The sequence below is a fragment of the Hyperolius riggenbachi genome, chromosome 4 (assembly GCF_040937935.1).
Source record: "Hyperolius riggenbachi isolate aHypRig1 chromosome 4, aHypRig1.pri, whole genome shotgun sequence".
Taxonomy (NCBI): Eukaryota; Metazoa; Chordata; class Amphibia; order Anura; family Hyperoliidae; genus Hyperolius; species Hyperolius riggenbachi.
The window spans coordinates 298,204,362-298,224,590 of record NC_090649.1 but is presented as its reverse complement, the minus strand read 5'-3'; the positions used below and the strand labels follow the sequence as shown (position 1 = coordinate 298,224,590).

The window sequence follows — 20,229 nt, the reverse complement described above, 5'->3', positions numbered from 1 at the left end:
CCTTTAAGACTAAGTTTACCTCACTCTCTAGACCACACCAATTAATACAGCCAATATATTACTCTAAGATTGGAAGGCCTTAGGTTCCTGGCTCACTATCCTCCTTTCACTCGGACCATCAAGCCGCCTGGATACACCCATAACTCTTACTTCTTTACTCATCCCATGGTCAACTACATTATTGTTGTCACAAGCAATAAACTCTTGATGTATTCAGTAGTTTTGACCTAATGTGTGCTTCAGCTCATTCTGTGACTTATGTATGATTGGTTCTTTACACCCTTTTCTTTTATTTCTACTTTGTTTTCTGTATATCTTGAAAACTTTAATAAAAACGTATTTTACAAAATTAAGGCGGACAGAATCAACAATGAATTATTTGTTTGTTTTAAAGTTGATTTGACATATTTATGTTACAATGTTACATACTACGCTACCAATTTTAGGCCAGAGTTGTTTACTGGTAACATTCACATATTGCTATAAACATTTTTTCTGTATAATCAGCCACTTACGCCTACACTTTACAAACAGCAGTGAAGCAACGCTACTGGGCAGAATGAAATCACTATTATTTAACGAAATTACACAGAGAACCTAGCTAAGTAATGGCGAACCAGACCACTAAAAAAATTACGGAAGGGAGTCCAAATCTTGCATTCAATTGTTGCTTAATTACAATGGTTTTCACGCCTTTCATATTTAGCATAATTGGGCATGATGTGAAAAGACAACACACAAAGGCATTTTTATGCTGCAGTACAGTGAATTTGTATTCTGTGAGCCTTTTCATTTTCATTAGGTTCTGCTATTTGGAAAATGGAGTTTTAATGTGTTTAACAGTTTCTACAGTTATTCATTTAAGATAGCTGCAGTGTGTTCGTTCCTTGGTGGGCGCGCTTTTATTCCTGTAGAATTGTAATTTAACAGAAAATACTGGCACTGAGGGGTGCTGAATTTCACCACTGTAAAACTGATTGCCTGTTAAATATCTTAAAACAAAAAGCACATTAGACCTATTGAGTTAAGTGGAAAATATAAAATCGTTAAACACACAGAGGAGCTTAGCTGAAATCCTTGGCTTTTGTGTAGAAATCAAGATAGATCTAATTTATAAGTGTCTCTCTCAAGCAAGAACAGCAAGCTTTCTCCATAGACACCAATTAAATTTAAACTTTCTGGTTCCAGCCGAGAGTTAGAATCTAATGTTTTGCATATGACTGGTAGCTGCAGTGCGCCGCATACAGTAACTACAAACATGCAGCCCCTACAGCAATATTTTCATAACAGATCAAAGGACAAACATCAAAATACTCCATCCTTGTCACAGTCTGCACCAATAAAATACAGCACAACATCACTAAGAGCAGTATTGGGACTACTGGTAACAGTGAGGAGTGCTTTTTAAATGCTGAAAATTTCAATCCTCTCAGCTCTTGGGTCCCATAGAAGCCTCAAGTTATAATTTAAAAAAACAATTTGGAGATGCACCATATGATAAAACACACTTTCTTACCTTTCCTGTAGAATAAGGCCAGTATAACTAGAATTAAAAGGTTTATATAAATCAAAAAAGTACAATTTTGTGCTTAATAAACCTTATAATTTCAGTCATACTGGCCTTATTCTACAGGAGAGGAAAGACCAAACTACCTCTCCGTTTTAAACTGTTTTTAAGTGTTGCTTTTGTAAATTAATACACCTCTGGTAAGAAGGTTTATTTTTTTAAGATGGCCCTAAAAATCCCTCAGAAGCGAGCCCATCCAGTTCCTGCAACACATGACCTGGAAAACCGGAGCAGGGTTGGGCGTCTCTCAGCAGGCTGTGATGGAAGCTGCTACCTACCTTTATGAGTTTATGAGTATAAAATCAAATTGTTGTAATCTGATAATTCAGACATACTGACTCTTGGTTTTCTTTCTGTTTTCTAGTTATTTATTGGAAGTACCAGGAAACATCCTCTCTTAGGGCTGGTTCAGATGGACGTCTGTGTGGCGTCGCGTTTGGGGGCGTTGTGGCGGCTGCGCCATCAGGCTTTCAGTAGCCTACGCGTCGCGTTGCGATGCGGTCGCGTTTTTTGTTCCCCTAGGGGGACATTAGCCGTTGCGGTTGGCTGCCCCCTGGAAGCTACATGTCGCTTCCAGGGGCAGCTCAAACGCTCGTGAAAATCAGGACCCGAACGCCGCGATCGTGCAAACGCGCGCAAAAGCTCAATGTAAACGCTCCCATTCATTTGAATGAGAGCGTTTACCTCGACGTTCCGAACGCTTGCGGTAAACGCTCCGCAAGCGTCCATCTGAACTAGCCCTTAATCAAGCTATGGTTGTACAGTGAATGTATGTAAATCTCTCAGCCTGGAAAACCACTCTCAAAATGCACATCTTCATACAAGTTTTTGTCATAACTACATGTTGAGGCTCATTGCCTTTTCTATTATCCACTTTGTCTCTTCCCCTCCCCTAAATCTCCTAACCTAGTGTCTCCACTCCACTCCACTCTGCATTGTAAGTTTGCAAGTGCAGGCTCCTCCCCCTAGTGCTTCCTGTCTCTGCTGTACTTTACTAAGTGTACATGTATTGGAAATATTTTAATTCACTCATGAATTACCGTAAGTATGTATGTTGTACTTATATTTCTGGCTGTTCTGATTGTGCTATGCATGGAGCTACTTATATTTTTATTATCCTCATTATTATCTGTTTTGTGCTTTGTATGAAAGAGCTTGGCACCTTATAAATAAAATAATGATATGGATAATAATTTTAAAATTCAACACCTACATAATTTGGTGAACAACGCTCTCAGTATTACGATGTATGCAATTTCCTACATGATTTGTAAATATTTATCTATACATTTTCAGACACAACATGGTCTGCACTATCTTCCTCTATGATGCCAAATCAGGACTTTCATAATATTGTAACATTTCCTCACTGTTGATTGGGTACTATTATATAATTTATTACCTACCTTCCTATGTGTTAGCTAAGGAAATGTGATCTCACCTGTAGTCAGAGCAGGATCATCCACCAGGCAATCTAGGCCAGTGCTTGGGGCCTAGTGGGTGTCAAGGAGCGTACGAGAGAGAACGGCGCCGGAGATTTGGGCGCAGGACACAGCCAGTATATGGCTGATCCTGCTGACACACAAGTCCGGGCCGTGTTAATTACTATTCCCCCTCCAGGCCGACATGGATAGTGGGGGAATGAAATAATTCGGCTTTCAGCAATTGCTGGAAGCCGAATTATTGTTTTAAAAGCAACTTCAGGTCCGTCTTCTGACGGCGCTGAAGTTACTCCCTGTGCCTGCGATAGCCGTAGTTCCTTTTACGGCCTATGGTGGTGCCGGCTGCGCCCAAGTCTCCTGCGCTGCTGCGCCCAAGTGTCCAGCGCCGGATTTACCGTGTTCGGTCAAGGAGCCCACCTGCCACCTTCTTTAACCTCTCTCTACTTTAGCTTACCAATAAGAGCACAAGTGGGCCCACTACCTTGCCTAGGGCCCCATTTCAGTATAATCCATCTATGTCTGTAGTGTACATGCTGGTGAGATGTATGTTCCTATAATTCTTAGCTAGTTGTCTCACGCAGGGTGGCATGGGTACATTTCTGATCAATCTTTCTACCTTTCTTTGTGGCTAATTAAACTGTGTACAAACCATGATATCAACTACATCATTCCCCAACCCTCATCCTAATGGCATGTGAAACCTATTAGTGCCAAAACCCTGCCGTAACTGAGAAAAGGCAGAGCTAAAATAGCAAGAATAAAAAGCACAATTTCTTTATTATAGATATGTTCAGTCTTGAGCACGTTCTAATGTTGTGTATACTTGCTTGTATATGTGTGATCAAACTTTCATCTATTATAAACTTCTTCAAAAAAATAACTACTTTTATTACTATTACAGAACTTTAGTGAAAATATTTTTTTTTACATTTAGATGGGATGAGGAAAGTTTACAAACACCTTTAGGTTCTTACGGCTACATTTTTGTCTGGTGTGGCAGGATTTTATCTAGCTTTAGAAGAGAAAGTTACAGTAATGGTAATCTTTCATAGATATAAGGCAATTCTACTGTATTTTATATATATGATCATTGGCAAAAGGGTCTTCACTGGAAAGAAGTCCTCAACTTTTGTTTCCTGTTATTCTTTTAGTAAACATCACTTTCTGTCCTTATATTAACCATCAAAGAAACAGCAGCACTCACAGGGTTTGATCATGGAGTGGATAACAGATTACCAGCGATTACGGTACCATTATGGAAAACACAGATAATCAGAACCCAAATCAGGCTAGCGAAAAGCCGATATAGTTATTCAGGCCCTTAGGTGTATCCTCTGTAGCAGGCCCTAGTTGTTGTAACATCTCTGCAACCAGTTTTTGTATGCCACATCTCTACACCTTAAACACTATAAAAACTAACGAAACAAAAAAAATTGGTGGAAGTACCAGTTTAGGATTACATAACATACAGCTTCTTGAACAAATTCGGAGACATTTCTGCAGAAGTACGGTAAGAGTCTGTTGTTACATATTTACCTGTAGGTAACATCTGGATGGTTACTATATGTTGCTCGAATGAGAAGTTTCTCGAGGTTTGCCAGCACAGTCATGAAATCTCTTCTGCTGACTTGATATTCTGTACCATGGATTCTGAAGAATTCACGACGAAAAACAACTTTTTCAGTGCGTTCTACAAATGGCTGTAAATGTATTCCATCATGTATAGTGCTGATCCGCAAGCCGTTTCCCTGTAAAAGTTATTCCATGTGTAAAGACAATGTGAAAAATGTCACCATGTAAAGTTAAATTAGAATCTGAAAAACCTGTATCTCAACTTTTTATTACCCATAAATATCCTGTAATTGCCCAAAAGAAATGTTACCGGGGTAAAAACTTTCAATACAGGTGAGAGGTGTAGAGTATCATGTTAAAGTGGATGCAAGTTATTGCATTTTGGCACAATAAATGACAAAAAGTGCATGCAAATGCAGCCAAATACCCTCATTGCATATGCATGGTATAGCATTTTCAGGCCTGGTTTACACATCTGAAAAAAGTCTACCAAATGCAAAATAAACACTTGTCTGATGTTATGCAAGGTGTTTGCAGAAAGTCTGTGTAGGTCTAATGGCCTGAAAAATGATGTGAGTATACCAAGATTTTAAAGTGTTAAAGGTTTTTGCACTAAAGTGAGTAAAGTATAATAGCACCAGCTCCAGTGCATGTACTTCTCAGCATGTGAAATGCTGCTGCTTATCTGTCACCTGTCTTTTATGATGCTGCAAAATCAACCCAGTCCAGACTCAAATGCTCTCCGGGTTTTGTGTAGACACTTATTGGAAGAGCTAGCTTAATTTGTGTAAAATTACATGATGAGCTGACATTAATGTGCACCTGAGGTGACATGTGGCATGATGGTACTAGTCATCCTACTTGCCTTTGTTTCCTTTGTTTACATTTTTTTTCCCATTGTAAGGGCAATAAACCAGCCCCTTATCTGTTGTATTTAGGATTATCCCTAGAGATACAATTCTTTATCTCAAACATTTGTTTTCACTTTAGTTTTGCTTTAATGTGGAATTAGAGTCTAGAATAACATTAAAAAAGAAACCTGAGTCCCTACTCTTTATTGTCCTTATAGATATCCTTGCTTTTGTTCCAAAGTAATGGCATCTGGGTAAAACTGCAAGTCACCCCAGCTCAGAGTACAGCAGCATTGCAACATACCCTTGTTTGGAGTATTTATCTAATCAAGTTCATTCGAAAAAGCTATTGAATGACAAAAACTCTCTTTTCTGCTTACTGTAATTGAATCCTTCCAAGAAAAAAAATCCTTGCTATGTTTGGCTAGTTTTTTTTTTTTAACTGCACTTGCTGATCAAATGAAAATGTGGAAAGCTGTGTAAAGTGTGTCAGAGCTGTAGAGTTAGATGCAGTCTGTTAACCTTTTCAGTAACTTTTTGTCAAATAAGTGTTTAACCTTAGAACTTAGAGTGTGATTTATTTGGGGGAATGTCTTGTCAGTCCCTTCTTCAGCATTTTTTGTTGCACGGTCTTCTAAGACTGAAAGCTATTACAGTCTACTCAGAAAGTGAACCACTCTCCGGCAGACTGAACAACGTAACACTGCAAAACCAAGCAGTAGCATATAGCAGGCGGTTAATACCTAAACTCAAACAAGTTTGTTAGCTGCAAAATCGTTATTTCACACAGATGTAGTTACATTACTGCTAACTAAGGTATGACGACATACTTAGATGTGTGCCTGGGATGGATATAGAGCTAAAACAGAATCTCAGGCAGTATGTTGAACATAGCATAAGAAAGGATTATAACTCCATTGTCTGGTAACAACTGTCATTTTACACAATTCAATTTCTGGTCTGCTGGCTACTGTTCCAAGGGGATGATGTGAAGGGAAATATCATAACACGGTCACCCTTTCTAATAAAAACCTGACCTAATAAAAAAAACAGTAAATTATTGAAAACTAAACAGTAAAATATATTTGTCATTTTAACCACTTCACCACTGAGGGGTTTTACCCCTTGAACACCAGAGCAATTTTCACCTTTCAGCGCTCCTTCCATCCATCTATAACTTTATTATAACTTATCACAATGAAATGAACTATATCTTGTTTTTTTCGCCACCAATTAGGCTTTCTTTAGGTGGAACATTATGCCAAGAATTATTTTATTCTAAATGTGTTTTAATGGGAAAAAAGGAAAAAATGTGGGAAAAAAAAATATTATTTTTCAGTTTTCGGCCATTATAGTTTTTAAATAATGCATGCTACCGTGTGACTGCCTGCCCCAAGACTAAGTCGCTCCCCACACAGCACCTCTGCCCGCAGACTGCTTTACTGCCTTCTCCACCACCACCAACAGGGTCCAGGACTGCCAGCAGCGGCCGCTATAATAATTTTTCTGGTGTGTGTACATGCCTGCCTTATTTTTCTTGCTGCACTGCAGTTGCAACAACAAAACAAAAGGCATGTACATGTGCCAATTCTCCTTCGTGATCATTACCTTGCTGCAGTGAAGGGGCTTCCGTATCACAATGAAGCAATGACTGCCGGCTATATGAGTGTCTCGGGGGGAAGGGGGCACACCCACGACAATAAGGTTGTTGCTTCATTGTGGACAGACCAAATTTGATCAGCTGGACAGTCACTGTTCTGTCACTCAGCTACCTCAGCACGGTGGCCATATAGGCTGGAAAGCCGCCATCAATGGCACTCTCGTCATGGTGCGCACCAGTCAAGCACGGCCATCACTACACAAACAGCCACTGCATACCTTTCACTGCATCTGTGACTGCACATTGTATTATACCTGGCAGTCAGTGCATACCTTTAACTTGAATGGATGGCAGACTTGCCTTCCATAAAAGATTCTTGTTACAGGTAGTAAAGTCGATCAGTGTCATATACAGCAGGGCCTCGAAAGTCCTCTTGTATTGTTATTTTTGGTCACTACCTCGGGACGTCCATGCCATGCCTGCTGCCTTCCTTGGATGTGTGGTAGCCGTTCCTGATCCTTTGCTCACAGCGTGCCTGCTGCCTTCCTTTGATGTGTGGTGGTGGTAGCCATTTCTTAGGCTCCCACATTACAGACCAAAACTGAACCCTGATTCCCCGACCATTATGTGTGGTGACTCACAATGGCAGACTTGTCCTCCATAACAGATTCTCATTGCAGGTACTGAACAGCAAGCAGAACAAGTATTTAAAAAATAGATGTAAGCTTTAACAATGGTAGAGAAAGAACCATCGAAAGTTGATAAGGCAGTCAGACATAACCTGATATCACTGAGGAAGAGCAATCTCGCCATGGTGCGCACCAGTCCAGCACGGCCGTCACAACACAAACAGCTGTTTGTGGTGCGTTACACAGTGAGTTTGATATGTCAGTGTGAAGCATTACTCTAATTACACTACCTGATTGATGTATACACATGCAAGATGTTTTAAAGCTCTTTAGGCCTGCAATTTAGCATTCAATGTGATTTCTGCCCTTAAAACGCTGCTTTGCGTGAAATCCAGATTTTTGACCGGGACTTTTGGCGTTTATCTCACTCCGCCATGCCCCCTTCCAGGTGTTAGACCCCTTGACACATCTTTTCCATCACTTTTGTGGCCAGCATAAATGTATCTAGTTTTCAGAGTTCGCATCCCAATTGATGTCTATTGCGGTTCGCGAAAGTTTGCGTGAACCAAACTTTTGCGGAAGTTCGCGAACCTGGTTTGTGAACCGAAAATCGGAGGTTCGGGCCATCTCTACACTTACCATGTTCATGCACATAGGTCTCTGACACGGGCGACCAGGGTTCAAATCTCGGCTCTGCCTGTTCAGTAAGCCAACACCTATTCAGTAGGAGACCTTAGGCAAGTCTCCCTAACACTGCTACTGCCTATAGAGTGCACCCTAGTGGCTGCAGCTCTGGCGCTTTGAGTCCGCCAGGAGAAAAGTGCAATATAAATGTTATTTGTCTTGTCTTGTAGGTCTTAACTTTTTATTAAACTAAAGCTGAAGGGAGAGGCATATAGCAGCTGCCATATGTATTTCCTTTTAAACAATGCCTGTTGCCTGGCTACCCTGCTGATCTTTCTGTCTTTCTGGTATCAACAGTGCCTCGATCACACCCCTGAAACATGTGTATGGCTAATCCAGTCATATTTCCCCTGATCTACATGCTTGTTCAGGGTGTATGGCTAAAAATATAAGAGGCAGATGATTAGCAGGGTATCTAGGTACTTTTCATTATTTAAAGGGAAATAAGTATGCCAGCTTCCATGGTCCACTTACTCGAGGTTCCCTTTAAGTGCACAGTAATCACCAGAGATGTTCAGCGAGATGCTAATATTTCTGTCTTGCATGCAGCTTTAATGCACATTTTATGCAGCTTGGAATTGGGCCAGTCAAATTCACTTCATGTCGATTTTGATTGGGCCAATCCCAGGATACATACAATTTGCTTTCAATTTGCACGCAAACTGGAATTATTAGCATCTTATTGACCATCCCTAGTAGTTATATGCACTGACACCAAACATAAGATTTCTTTTCTTTTTTAAGGTGCCCATACAATATTTGATTTTCTTGCTTGATCAATCATTAAGTTCAATGATTTTATCATATCGGGGGACAATTGATTATGTTCCGTTTTGCTCAATCAGTGGAAATTGTCTGATATCTGGTCGAATCGACCAACTTATTCAATCAGGCAGGTAGGAAAATATTGGCTGATCGTAAATGAATCTGATACTGTATATATGATTTTAATTGGCACACAATCTGTATTTGGTTTTAAAGCATAGAGGCACAATATCATTCAGCTCGATTAGCAAAGGAGAATCGCCAGGATCTCACTTGTAGTGTGGGTGCCATTGGTCAATTGACTTTCCATCTGCCACACTGTTGCTGATCACCCAAAAAAGTTTATCACTGAATTGCATGGTGGAAAATCAAGTAATGTATGGGCATCTTTAATGATCTTATATACCTGATTCAGTAAGGCCTCTTTTACACTATATGCTGAAAAACGGATGTGTTTTAGCTTTCCATAGCAATGTATAGAGAAAAAGCTTTCAGTTAAAATTTGTATATTGTGAACCAAGCCATAGGAAAACATGGACATTACCTTGAAAATCAGACGTCCTTTCAGTATAACTGAAAGAAACTGATATAGTGTAAAAAGACCCTTACATTCCTAATTAATCTGTGTAGGACTGTCAGATACCTATTTCTCGAATCTAATCTCTCTCTCTCTCTCTCTCTCTCTCTCTCTCTCTCTCTCTCTCTCTCTGTATATATATATATATATATATATATATATATATATACTGTATATATATATATGTTTGAAAAAAATGAATACCTGTAATATAATATTTGGGTGGTGTGTTATATCCTCATCACCATCGTCATAACCATCCTCATCATCATCATCCTTCGCAGCTGAGTCGTAAGATATTGTGTATGTTAAATGCCCGCCAACGGCCATGACCTGCATAATATGGGAAGACATTGATTAGCCTGTATATTTGACCTGAGTCTCAGTTCTTTCACTTGATTGATGTTAATTGATTCAACCTGCATATTGATCCAAACTGCAAGTTAAACATGGAAAATAGCCAGAAGATCGATTGGGAAAAGAGCATTATTAGCAGTGACATAAAAGCTATTAGAGTCATACTTTGCAGGCTCTTGTGTGAGCCTGGAATCACAAGCACATTCTAATTAGTTGCTACTGGTTTTAATATGTCTGGATGCCATCTGCTAATCAAACTCAGTCAATAAACTACCCCAATGCACAAGAGCCAGCCAGAGCATGTACTGTACATGAAGGAATACGGCTTCCGATCTCACTAATAATGCCAACAGGGAGTATTTGCAGTGACACATATAGGGCTTTCAACCTCAACCTAATAGTTCGCCATAGGTGGATAAGATTATTTAGTGCCCTGTACGTAAAACAAGTGATTAAACAAGTGAAAACACACATACCGTGTATGCTTCATTTATAACTAAGTAATGAATAGTTTTATCTGTTACCTCGGAGCTTAAAAATTCATATTTAATACAGAAGATATAAAAATGCATTGGACCATATTGCTCTGGATGCTATTTATGCACAACTGCAGAGGTCAAGCACTGGTATATGTTTAACCTATTTAGACTAAAGAAGTTCAGCAAGCATTTGGGGGGAGGGGGCATATTTATATTTGCTATTATACAGAAGATGCTTTGATATAATTATGCAATAAAATAACCAGAAATAATTTTTGTCAGTTGACACAAAAGTCTAAAGTAGCCAATACCCATTAAGGGTGCAATTTTAGCAAAAGTTTGACTTTCTGAACTGATAATACTGATCGGATGTGTTGAAATTGGAGGCTGTTGATGATGCCAATCGACAACTAAGGATTGGCATTGCATATGTATGTATCGTGTAGTGTATGTATCATATTCTAGGGCCAATTTAGGGGGATTCCAGTTAATTTATCTGTATGTTTTTTTTGTGGGGGATGTGGGTGGGCTCCGGAGTGCCCAGAGGAAACCCATACAGATACGGAGAGAACATACAAACTCTGTGCAGTGCACTGGCCACGGTTCAAACTGGGTACCCAGTGCTACAAGGTGATAGTTCTATCCACTAATGCTGGGAATACACCATACAATTTTCTCTTAAGGTGGCCATACACTGGTCAATTTGCCATCAGGTCGACCAACAGATAGATCCCTTTTCTGATCGAATCTGATCAGAGAGGGATCATATGGCAGCCTTTACTGCAAACAGATTGTGAATCGATTTCAGCGTGAAACCGGTCACCATCTGTGAAGCTGCCGCCGCCCCCCCTGCATACATTACCTGCTCCGGCCTGCACGAGTACCCCGGTCTCCGCTGTCTTCTTCTCCGCGCTCGGCTCCTGGGCTCCAGCTTCACTTCTTGTCCCTGGAAGTTTAAACAGTAGAGGGCGCTCTACTGTTTAAACTTCCTACCGGGACAGGAAGAAGTGAAGCTTGCCGGACTCGGAGCCCAGCGGAGAAGGATCAGCAGTGACAGCGGGGAACAGGTAATGTATTGGCGCTATATTGCGTCGGTCGTCGGACATTCGAACACCGCTATCGACGCACTCCCTACCCGCCGGCGACCGAGCGAAATCTTCCACATGGACAGGAATGACAGGAATCGACGGGAACAATCGATTTCGGTCGGAAATCGATTGTTTGGTCAACGTTTGCGCAACAATTTCACAGCAGATTCGATCACATTGATCGAATCTGCTGTATATCGGCGGGAAAATCGTTAGGTTTATGGGCCCCTTTAGATTTTTCTGTTAGATTTTCTGTTAGATTATTTTCTGTAGAGACTGGTCATTATCTCTGGTGCATTGTCTTCTGGTTATCTCCTGCTGAATAGAACAATGCCTAACTGCTAGGCAGCTAGATGGTTAGATAGATAATTTCCAACATGTTGGAAATTATCAATCTGGCAGGTAAATCTAACAGAAAATCTAACAGAAAAGTTTATGGTGTATTCCCAGCTATAGCCACCTTGTTGACCATAGGTATCTAGATTAGCCCCTGTAAAGTATATGTCACCAGATTAGTTCCTAGGTATCCAGATTAGCCTCCTGAAGTATAGATAGCCAGATTACCCCCTCCCCTTTAAAGTATATGTAGCCAGAATAGCCCCATCAAGTATAATAATGATCTACTTTCACCATGTGTCTGAGTCTCTAGGATTACAACACCCTCTTTTGTCAATGTATGGCACTGCAGTCATGGCTGCAAGGATGCTTCTAGTTTTTTTTTTTCTGTAGCCTGGAGAGGTGTGTTACTTCCCTCCAGCGCTCCTCTTGCTTAATCTGCAAGTCAAGGGACCCACTGTGGGTCTCATTGAGGCCAGCAGCGGACCCCCTTAATTGTTGCCACGACCACTCTGAGGCCCCCTTGGCAATGGGACCCATAGCAGACACTATAGCTACTATGGTGATCCCTATGCCACCCCGCTCTAGGATGGTAAACGTGAGTTTGTTAACCTGTGTCAGCCGCCTGCTAACACAGTGGTGCCGCTAGGCTCATGCCTAGTGCATAGATAGATAGATAGATAGATAGATAGATAGATAGATAGATAGATAGATAGATAGATAGATAGATAGATAGATAGATAGATAGATAGATAGATATACTTAGCTTAAGTTCAGGGTATAACTGGAAAAGAAGGATAACTGTGCAATTGCTACATTAAAATAAACATGACTGCATCAATATGCCTGAAAAAAATGTTTTTTGTTTTTTTTTAAATTGTGATTTCAATACAGCTCTTGTACTCGTACTCGGTTGGTCTAGCTTTATATGTTTTAGAGTGGGCTGAGGCAGATACTTTATTGTTATAACTTTGAGTAGGTGGAAAGTAATCAGTCTAACTTGAAGTTCTTGAACCGATCGCCTTCTGTAAAAGAATTACATCCAATATGTAACAAGCAACATTATGTTGAAAATAAATAAAAGTATAAAGCACATTATAATGTAATGTGCTGAATTCACTAAGCTACAGGAAACATTTGCATTTCTGTAGACTACTATGACATTCTATGGAGTCCTTAATTTATTTTTATACATATATTCTGCTGAGTCCATTAGCTACCGTTGAGCACAATTTCTTTTTGAATGAATTATAGTGTTTTCATTTGCAATTGCAACAACATTTCTGAATGTATTACATGATTCCATGCATTAGGCAAGCTTTCTTCTGTAGAACCGGGAGGGGGGGGGGGGGGAGTTCACATCTGCTATGATCTCCTTATCTTAATATTTCATATATGCATGTCTTAAAGGGAACCTAAACTGAGAGGGATATGGATGTTTCCTTTTAAACAATACCAGTTGCCTGACTCTCCTGCTGATCAATTTGCTGCAGTAGTATCTGGATCCCACACCTGAAACAAGCATGCAGCTAATCCAGTCTGACTTCAGTCAGAGCACCTGATCTGCATGCTTGTTGAGGGGCTGTGGCTAAAAGTATTAGAGACTCAGGATCAGCAGGAGAGTCAGGCAACTGGTATTATTTTAATAGAAAAAATTTATATCCTTCTCAGTTTAGGTTTTCTTTAAGTAGGTCTGTGTAACAAACGTGGAAGAGACAGCTGCGGTGAACAGCGATACCACCGCAGCTGACTCCATCTCCCTGCCTAGTGATCTATCCGTGCCTCGGGCGTCTAGTACGCCGAGGACAGATTTGTCAGCAGCACATAGGGTCGCATTGTCGTGTGCGCGCGCGCACAGAAAGGACCTTTATGCGGGGAGGAGGCGCGTCAGCTGACCGGCCGGTCGGCTAACATCAGAGGAGACGTTCGCCGCTCCTCATTGGTTGATGGGAGTGGGCATGCCGGAGGGGTCTCCTCTGCTTCTTAAGCCTTGCCGAATCACTCGCAACTTGTCTGCTGTTGCGAATACTTTGTGTTAGTGCTCATACCTTAGATAGATCCGGTGTGCTTTGATCCGGGAGGAAACTGGGGATTTCACACAGAGATAGGAATTGTTGATAGCTATAATTATAATTGAGATACTGTATATTATCTGTGTATGACTCTAGCTCGTTCTGACTACTCTTGGGCTCAGTGATTCTGTACTTCTGCCCATCTGATCTTGCTGCCTGTTAAAACCTTCTTGCCTTTGCCTTCTGATTTTGTACTGTATCTGTCTGTCTGTTGCCAACTCGATTAGTCTGACCTCTCTACTCTCACCAGAGGGCCCTTGTCTCTGGTGAGGGGCTCTGGACTGTTAGTGCCCACCAGCTCCTCTGGTGAGGTATAGCTAAACCTATCAGTACTACTGTTGCAGCAAGCACTATACTTTGCTATCACATTAGCTAATAGCTGTCTGGTATACTTGTATTATTGGTGATTCTGCAGCTCACCATATAATCAGGTATATATCTGTATTATAGGTAATACTGCAGATCACCTAATAATCAGAACTCTGTTACTTGCTGACACATATCGTTACAGTCTGAAATTAAAGTTAAATTCTATTATAGATGAGAAAAGAAAACTATCCTCACCAGGTTGACAGGTTTCAGCAGACATAAATTCAGATTTCTACCTTGTTTTGAATATTCAAATAAAAGTTACTGTAAAAGTGTGTACACGCCTCCAATATGTGTTGCCTGTCAGGATCCAGTTTGTTCCTGCAGATGACACTGCAGGGAAACAAGCACATACATTCCTTGGGTACAGCAGAGCTACACAATCTGTTGCTTTGAGAAGTGAAGAGATGACAGTGTGATGCATGATAGTGTGGCTTTTGGAAGGTGGGATAAGGAGGGGAACAATGTGCTCAGCTGCTGCAGTCACTTAAAAAGACAGCATGCCAGATCTTTAAAAGGCCTTGGGAGATACTTGTACACATGCTAGATTCTCGGCTGAGAGAGTCCTAAATGGTTGCCTCAGTCAAGTTCCGCCTAACATGTGTAAGAAGCTTCACAACAAAGTTTAAACAAGTTTGTCAACATCACAAAGCAGAGAAACTTCCTCTGCTTTGTGATGTTCCTTTTTTTTTTTTTTGTCGCTCATACCATTACTTAATTACAAGACATCCGATAATCTGCCAGGCAAGGTTATAAATTCACTCCAACTTGAGTTGTAAACCTTTCCAGTGACCTTATACTAGTTTTCTATCAGTTTTATGTTGTGCTTAATGTTTTTGAGCAGAGATGAGATTTAGAATTTTCTTACCACTTTAGGCTACTCCACTTTAAATGTTTTTTTGCAAACTGATCTTCAGTATTAAAGGGTACCCGAAATGACACATGACATGATGAGGAAAACACGAGTATTTACAGTCCCAATCCTATTAAGAATTAGGCTGTGTTCCTTTTCTCTTTTTGTCTCACTGTAACTATTATGAATTCAGGGCTATAAATCTCAGTTTATCTGCACTTGGGCTCCAATCAAATTGTAGTGTAGTTCTAACTGATAACAAGTTTATAAAATGCTTTGTAGTAAACAAAACCTTTAAATACAACATAAGACTATTGTATACCAGGAAAGTTCTAATAAAGAGTAGGACAATACATACTATTGTTTATCTCATCAGGTTATTTTTATTTCAGGTCTGCTTTAAGCTATTTTCAAAAAGATTCCCTTTATACATTTGTCTTAAAGAGGAGCTGTCAGCTATACTATTTCAGAAAAAAAACCCTCATATATATATCTACTTACATAACCTATGTTTTGCACTGTCCACTTATGATTTTAGTAATTTTTCTATAGTAAAATTTTTTTGACTGTGTCTATCTTGAAGCCAATCCTGACATCATATCCTCCCTTATTCTGTCTGTGTATCATTGCCCGCCCTCCTCACAGTCTTCAGACACTCTTGCCCAGCTCTGTAGTAGAAAATGCATTGTCTTAGCATGCAAAATATTGGCCAGAGAGGAACATATGTGTGGGAAGGGAAAAACTGGAGGGAAAGAGGCTTCAGCCCATCAGGCTGCATTAGGTATGTCTGAGGGGAAAGTAAAGATGAAAAAGGAAAGCCCAGCATGGCCTGCAAATTCCTTTGTGATGTACCAAAGAGCCAGGGAAACTGGGGAATTACGTCTTATGGAGAAGAAAAGTAAGAGTAATTTTTAACTTTTGGATTTCCTGGTTAGCAAACTTATTACTTGTTTACAAGATAAAAATAAATAATTGATTATTTATTTTATTATGCCTGACAGTTACACTTTAAAGTACCCAAACATCTAGCAATGAGGGGCAGATTCGACCAAGAGACCCAAATCTCTCTCGAATCGAATCTGATTACATCAGTCGGCTGCCCATACCCCACATGCTGATTCCCGATCAAGTTCATGCTGAAATCGATCAGGCCAAATTTTTGTTTATTTCTATGAAAGTTTTTAAGCCAATATAAGTCCCCCGAGGAGGCTTAGAAATAAACTAAAGGCCAATTATAGAATTTGATAGACTTAGTAGAAGATTTTTAGGAATCGTACTGTATAGTATTTAATATTACATTTTTATCTTCCACTCTTACCGTGATTATCCATTTTATAACTTTTTTCTCTCATCCTTATATTAAATTGTACTCAGTCCTCTTTTAAGGAATAAGCATTTTTATAGCGACAATGATTACTAACTTTTCTAGACACATCTAAGTGATCACTCAATAGAGAGAATTTAATTACAAGTAAATGAAGTAATATATCATTGGGATGAGTGTTCATCTACTGAGGCATAAATTTGGGAATACAACATTTTCTAAAATGAATGGACGGAAATTAACAGACCTAAATAATTACTACACAGCTCTGTTCTCATGAGTTCAGGATTTTTTTTAAATATAATCTATTGTGCAGTTTGTAGCACTGCTCTGAATTTGTACGGTGTAACTGAATGAATAATGAAACTATGGTATAAGACTATTGCGCCATACAGACGTTTTATATCAAGACAAATACCATTTACTTGCCTGTAGCAAATCATATGAATATTAACTCATCAAAATATTTGGTTACTCAAATATTTTAACACTATTAAAGAGACTCTGAAGCGAGAATAAATCTCGCTTCAGAGCTCATAGTTAGCAGGGGCACGTGTGCCCCTGCTAAACCGCCGCAATAGCACCGCTAAACGGGGGTCCCTTGACCCCCAAACCCCGCACTGCTACACTTGGTCGCAGACTTGGTCACTCCTGGGGGCAGGGCTAACGGCTGCAGCCCTGCCTCCAGTCGCGTCTGTCAGCGGCGCATCGCCGCCTCTCCCCAGCCCCTCTCAGTGAAGGAAGACTGAGAGGGGCGGGGGAGAGGCGGAGATACGCGCTGACAGACGCGCGTGGGGCAGGGCTGCGGCGGTTAGCCCTGCCCCAACCAGGAAGCGCTCCCCCGCATTACGGAGGGGATTTGGGGGATCAAGGACCCCCGTTAAGCCGCGGGATAGCGGCGGTTTAGCAGGGGCACACATGCCCCTGCTAACTCTGAGGTCTGAAGCGAGATTTATTATCGCTTCAGACTCTCTTTAAGAAGCATTCTGATCAAAACAGGTATATTTAATCCTTACTTCTTATTCTACAGCTTCTCTGATTGATCTGGGTAATAGAGGAATCTGCTCTTTTTCCCACAACCATACCATAGTCTGCAGGTTTTCAATCTGAGTTCCGCTGACCCCTGGGGATACATTGGCATTTGTCGGGGGCATAAAATGGCGGATCTCACCCTCAGGTGTGTAGGTGAGATTTTCGGCATGGCTGCACAAGTCTTGGTGGCAGTACAGCAAAAGGGCTATGGGAAAATGGCGTCCAAAGCCCAGCACCAGAGTATATTTGTGACTCTAGTGCTGGGCTCTGGCCACCCTTTTCCTGTAGCCCTGAACTGCCTGCCAGCATGGGAGATTTGCAGCAGCTGCTGTAACAACAACTGGGAGTGACACTGGAAGATAGAAGAGGAGTTTCCTGTCAGGTGAGTACATTTTGCTTTTATTTTCAGGTGGCACTGCCACCACTGCCACCAGGGCATTATTCCTACTTTTGGGGGGAAACTGACACATTATGTGTATTCTGGGGGAAACAGTGCCTAATCATGTGTATTTCAGAGGAAACACTTCCACACTATGATTGTTTTTTTTGGGGGGGGGGAGGGGGGGAGGGAACTGCCTCATTATGTGTATTTTGTGGAGAAATGCTGCCACATTATGTGTATTTTAGAGGAAACACTGCCACATTATGTGTATTTTGTGGGAAAACTGATGCATTATGTATATTTTGAGGACAATGCTGACACATTATGTGTATTTTGTGGGGAAAGGCTGCCACGTTTATGTGTATTTTGTGGAAAATGCTGCCGCACTATGCATAGTTTGTAGGGAGACGCTGCCACATTATGTGTATTTTGTGGAAAATGTTGCCTGGCTATATGTGTTTTGTGGGGAAACACTGCTAGAGATGGCCTGAATGGCAGACGGCATCCGGCAAATTTTTGCCGTTGGCATGTTTGACCCGCCCCTTGTACATCTTCATTGAGCTAAACTTTGATCCCTTATCTCACAGTCAGCAGACACATGGCAGACAGTCATCTAGCACCTCCTCCTGGACCCCCCACCCTCCTATCAAACAGCAGTTGTGGTGGCCATATTGGATTCATTCTCTTTTGGCTGCTGACTTTTAGTGAGAGCAGGGCTAGATTTGCTGCAGAGAGGTAGGGAAAGCATTAGCTAGGTGTGACGATTGTGGAATTATCTCCGTGATCAGCGCACGAGGCGTGCGCTGACACGGCGGAAATCCTCCACAAGCGTATGAAAGGAGAGAACCCAGCTTTGGTGCAAAGCACCAACAGAGGGAAATTCCCGTCGGCAGATGGAGCTGTGGAGAGCAGAGGAACAGATCCTCTGCCCTGCCACAGATGCCAGATAGGAATTGTAGTACATTCAAAAAAGCAAAGAAGAAGAATCGGCACCAGATGCAATGATGGTCAGGCCCTCAGAAGGGGATATAGGTGGTTACTATATGTGCCTCCAGTATATAGCAATGTCCAGCAGTTGAAAGAGAAAAGCAAACCGAGCACCAATAGTTTGCAACACACCTATTTATTCCATCCCATCCAGCAAGATAGGAATTGTACGAAGGGAAGCAACGCAGAGCAAGATAGCCCTTAAAGAGAGAGAGTAAAGCGACAGAGTGTATGTATGTCCACCAATCTAGTCACCACCCAGCGACGATGAACACACAACCATGAAGATCAGGTGAGAAGGCAATCGCAAGAGATGGCGATTGCTAACAGCGACACAAGACAGAATAAGCACAGAGGATGAATGTATGTAAGCCCACCAATAAGGACGCCAACCTGCGACGGTGAACACACAACAGAGGAAACCAAGTGAGAAAGCAATCGCAAGAGAAGCGATTGCGAATGAGAATGAGCACAGGGACAGACTGTATGTGTGTGCACCAATCTAGTCGCCAACCCGCGACGATGCACACACAACAGCAGAAACAGAGTAGGAACGCAATCGCGAGAGAGGCGATTGCCAGAGGTGACACAAGACTAAGCAGAGGTAAACCTAAGCAGAGCAAAGGCACAGCAAATAACAACGAGAATGATAAGGAAAATAACAAACGCTAACTAAGTGCAAACACAGCACTCATTCGCAACAGCGAACACGTTTACAGCGCGGTCTCCGCACGAAAAGCGCAACAGAGACAATAGCCACAAGTAACACAAATGAGCACAAACAGACAAGACAGACAAATGAGGTAGCCAGTAGCAACCGCTGCTCCAGCTTACACTCCAGGAACTCAGATCAGAAGGATCCACAGCCGCTACCGCTAGAGGCTAGTGCGATCCAAACAAGACAGAGCGATTCGCTATCAACCGCCGCTGGCGACAGCGCAATCGCGACAGACACGACAGGACAGAATAGGCAGTACAAATTATACACAAACTGACTGCACTAACTAGGAATGCAAGGAGCACTCCTCAAGAATAAACTATACTAAGATAGCAATGGCTGACACTCCAGGAGTGTATTTGACACATCGTTATGACCAGCAAAGCCTTCTAGGAGCAGAAGGCTTTTATACTGCCAGCCCTCAAAGGAGACAGCTGGGCAATTTGCATGTATGCAAATCCCAAAGCAAAGCAACTCTGAAAGTTGCAAGATGAAGCCAGGTCTCTTTTCCAGAGACCTGCATCCCTCAGACATAAGGAATGGTC

At 41.4% G+C, this 20,229-nt stretch overlaps 1 protein-coding gene across 12 annotated transcripts in view; it reads right to left on the bottom strand.

Annotated features, from left to right (window-relative positions):
* LAMA2 (laminin subunit alpha 2) overlaps positions 1-20,229 on the bottom strand; it is a 1,150,433-nt gene that overhangs the window by 617,854 nt on the left and 512,350 nt on the right. For all 12 annotated transcript variants that reach the window (XM_068231524.1, XM_068231529.1, XM_068231525.1 and 9 more), the window contains 2 exons: positions 9,892-10,020; positions 4,546-4,757 (listed from right to left, as the gene is read on the bottom strand). In XM_068231524.1, coding sequence (XP_068087625.1) covers positions 4,546-4,757; positions 9,892-10,020 — 341 coding nt within the window. The remainder of the gene's footprint in view (positions 1-4,545; positions 4,758-9,891; positions 10,021-20,229) is intronic.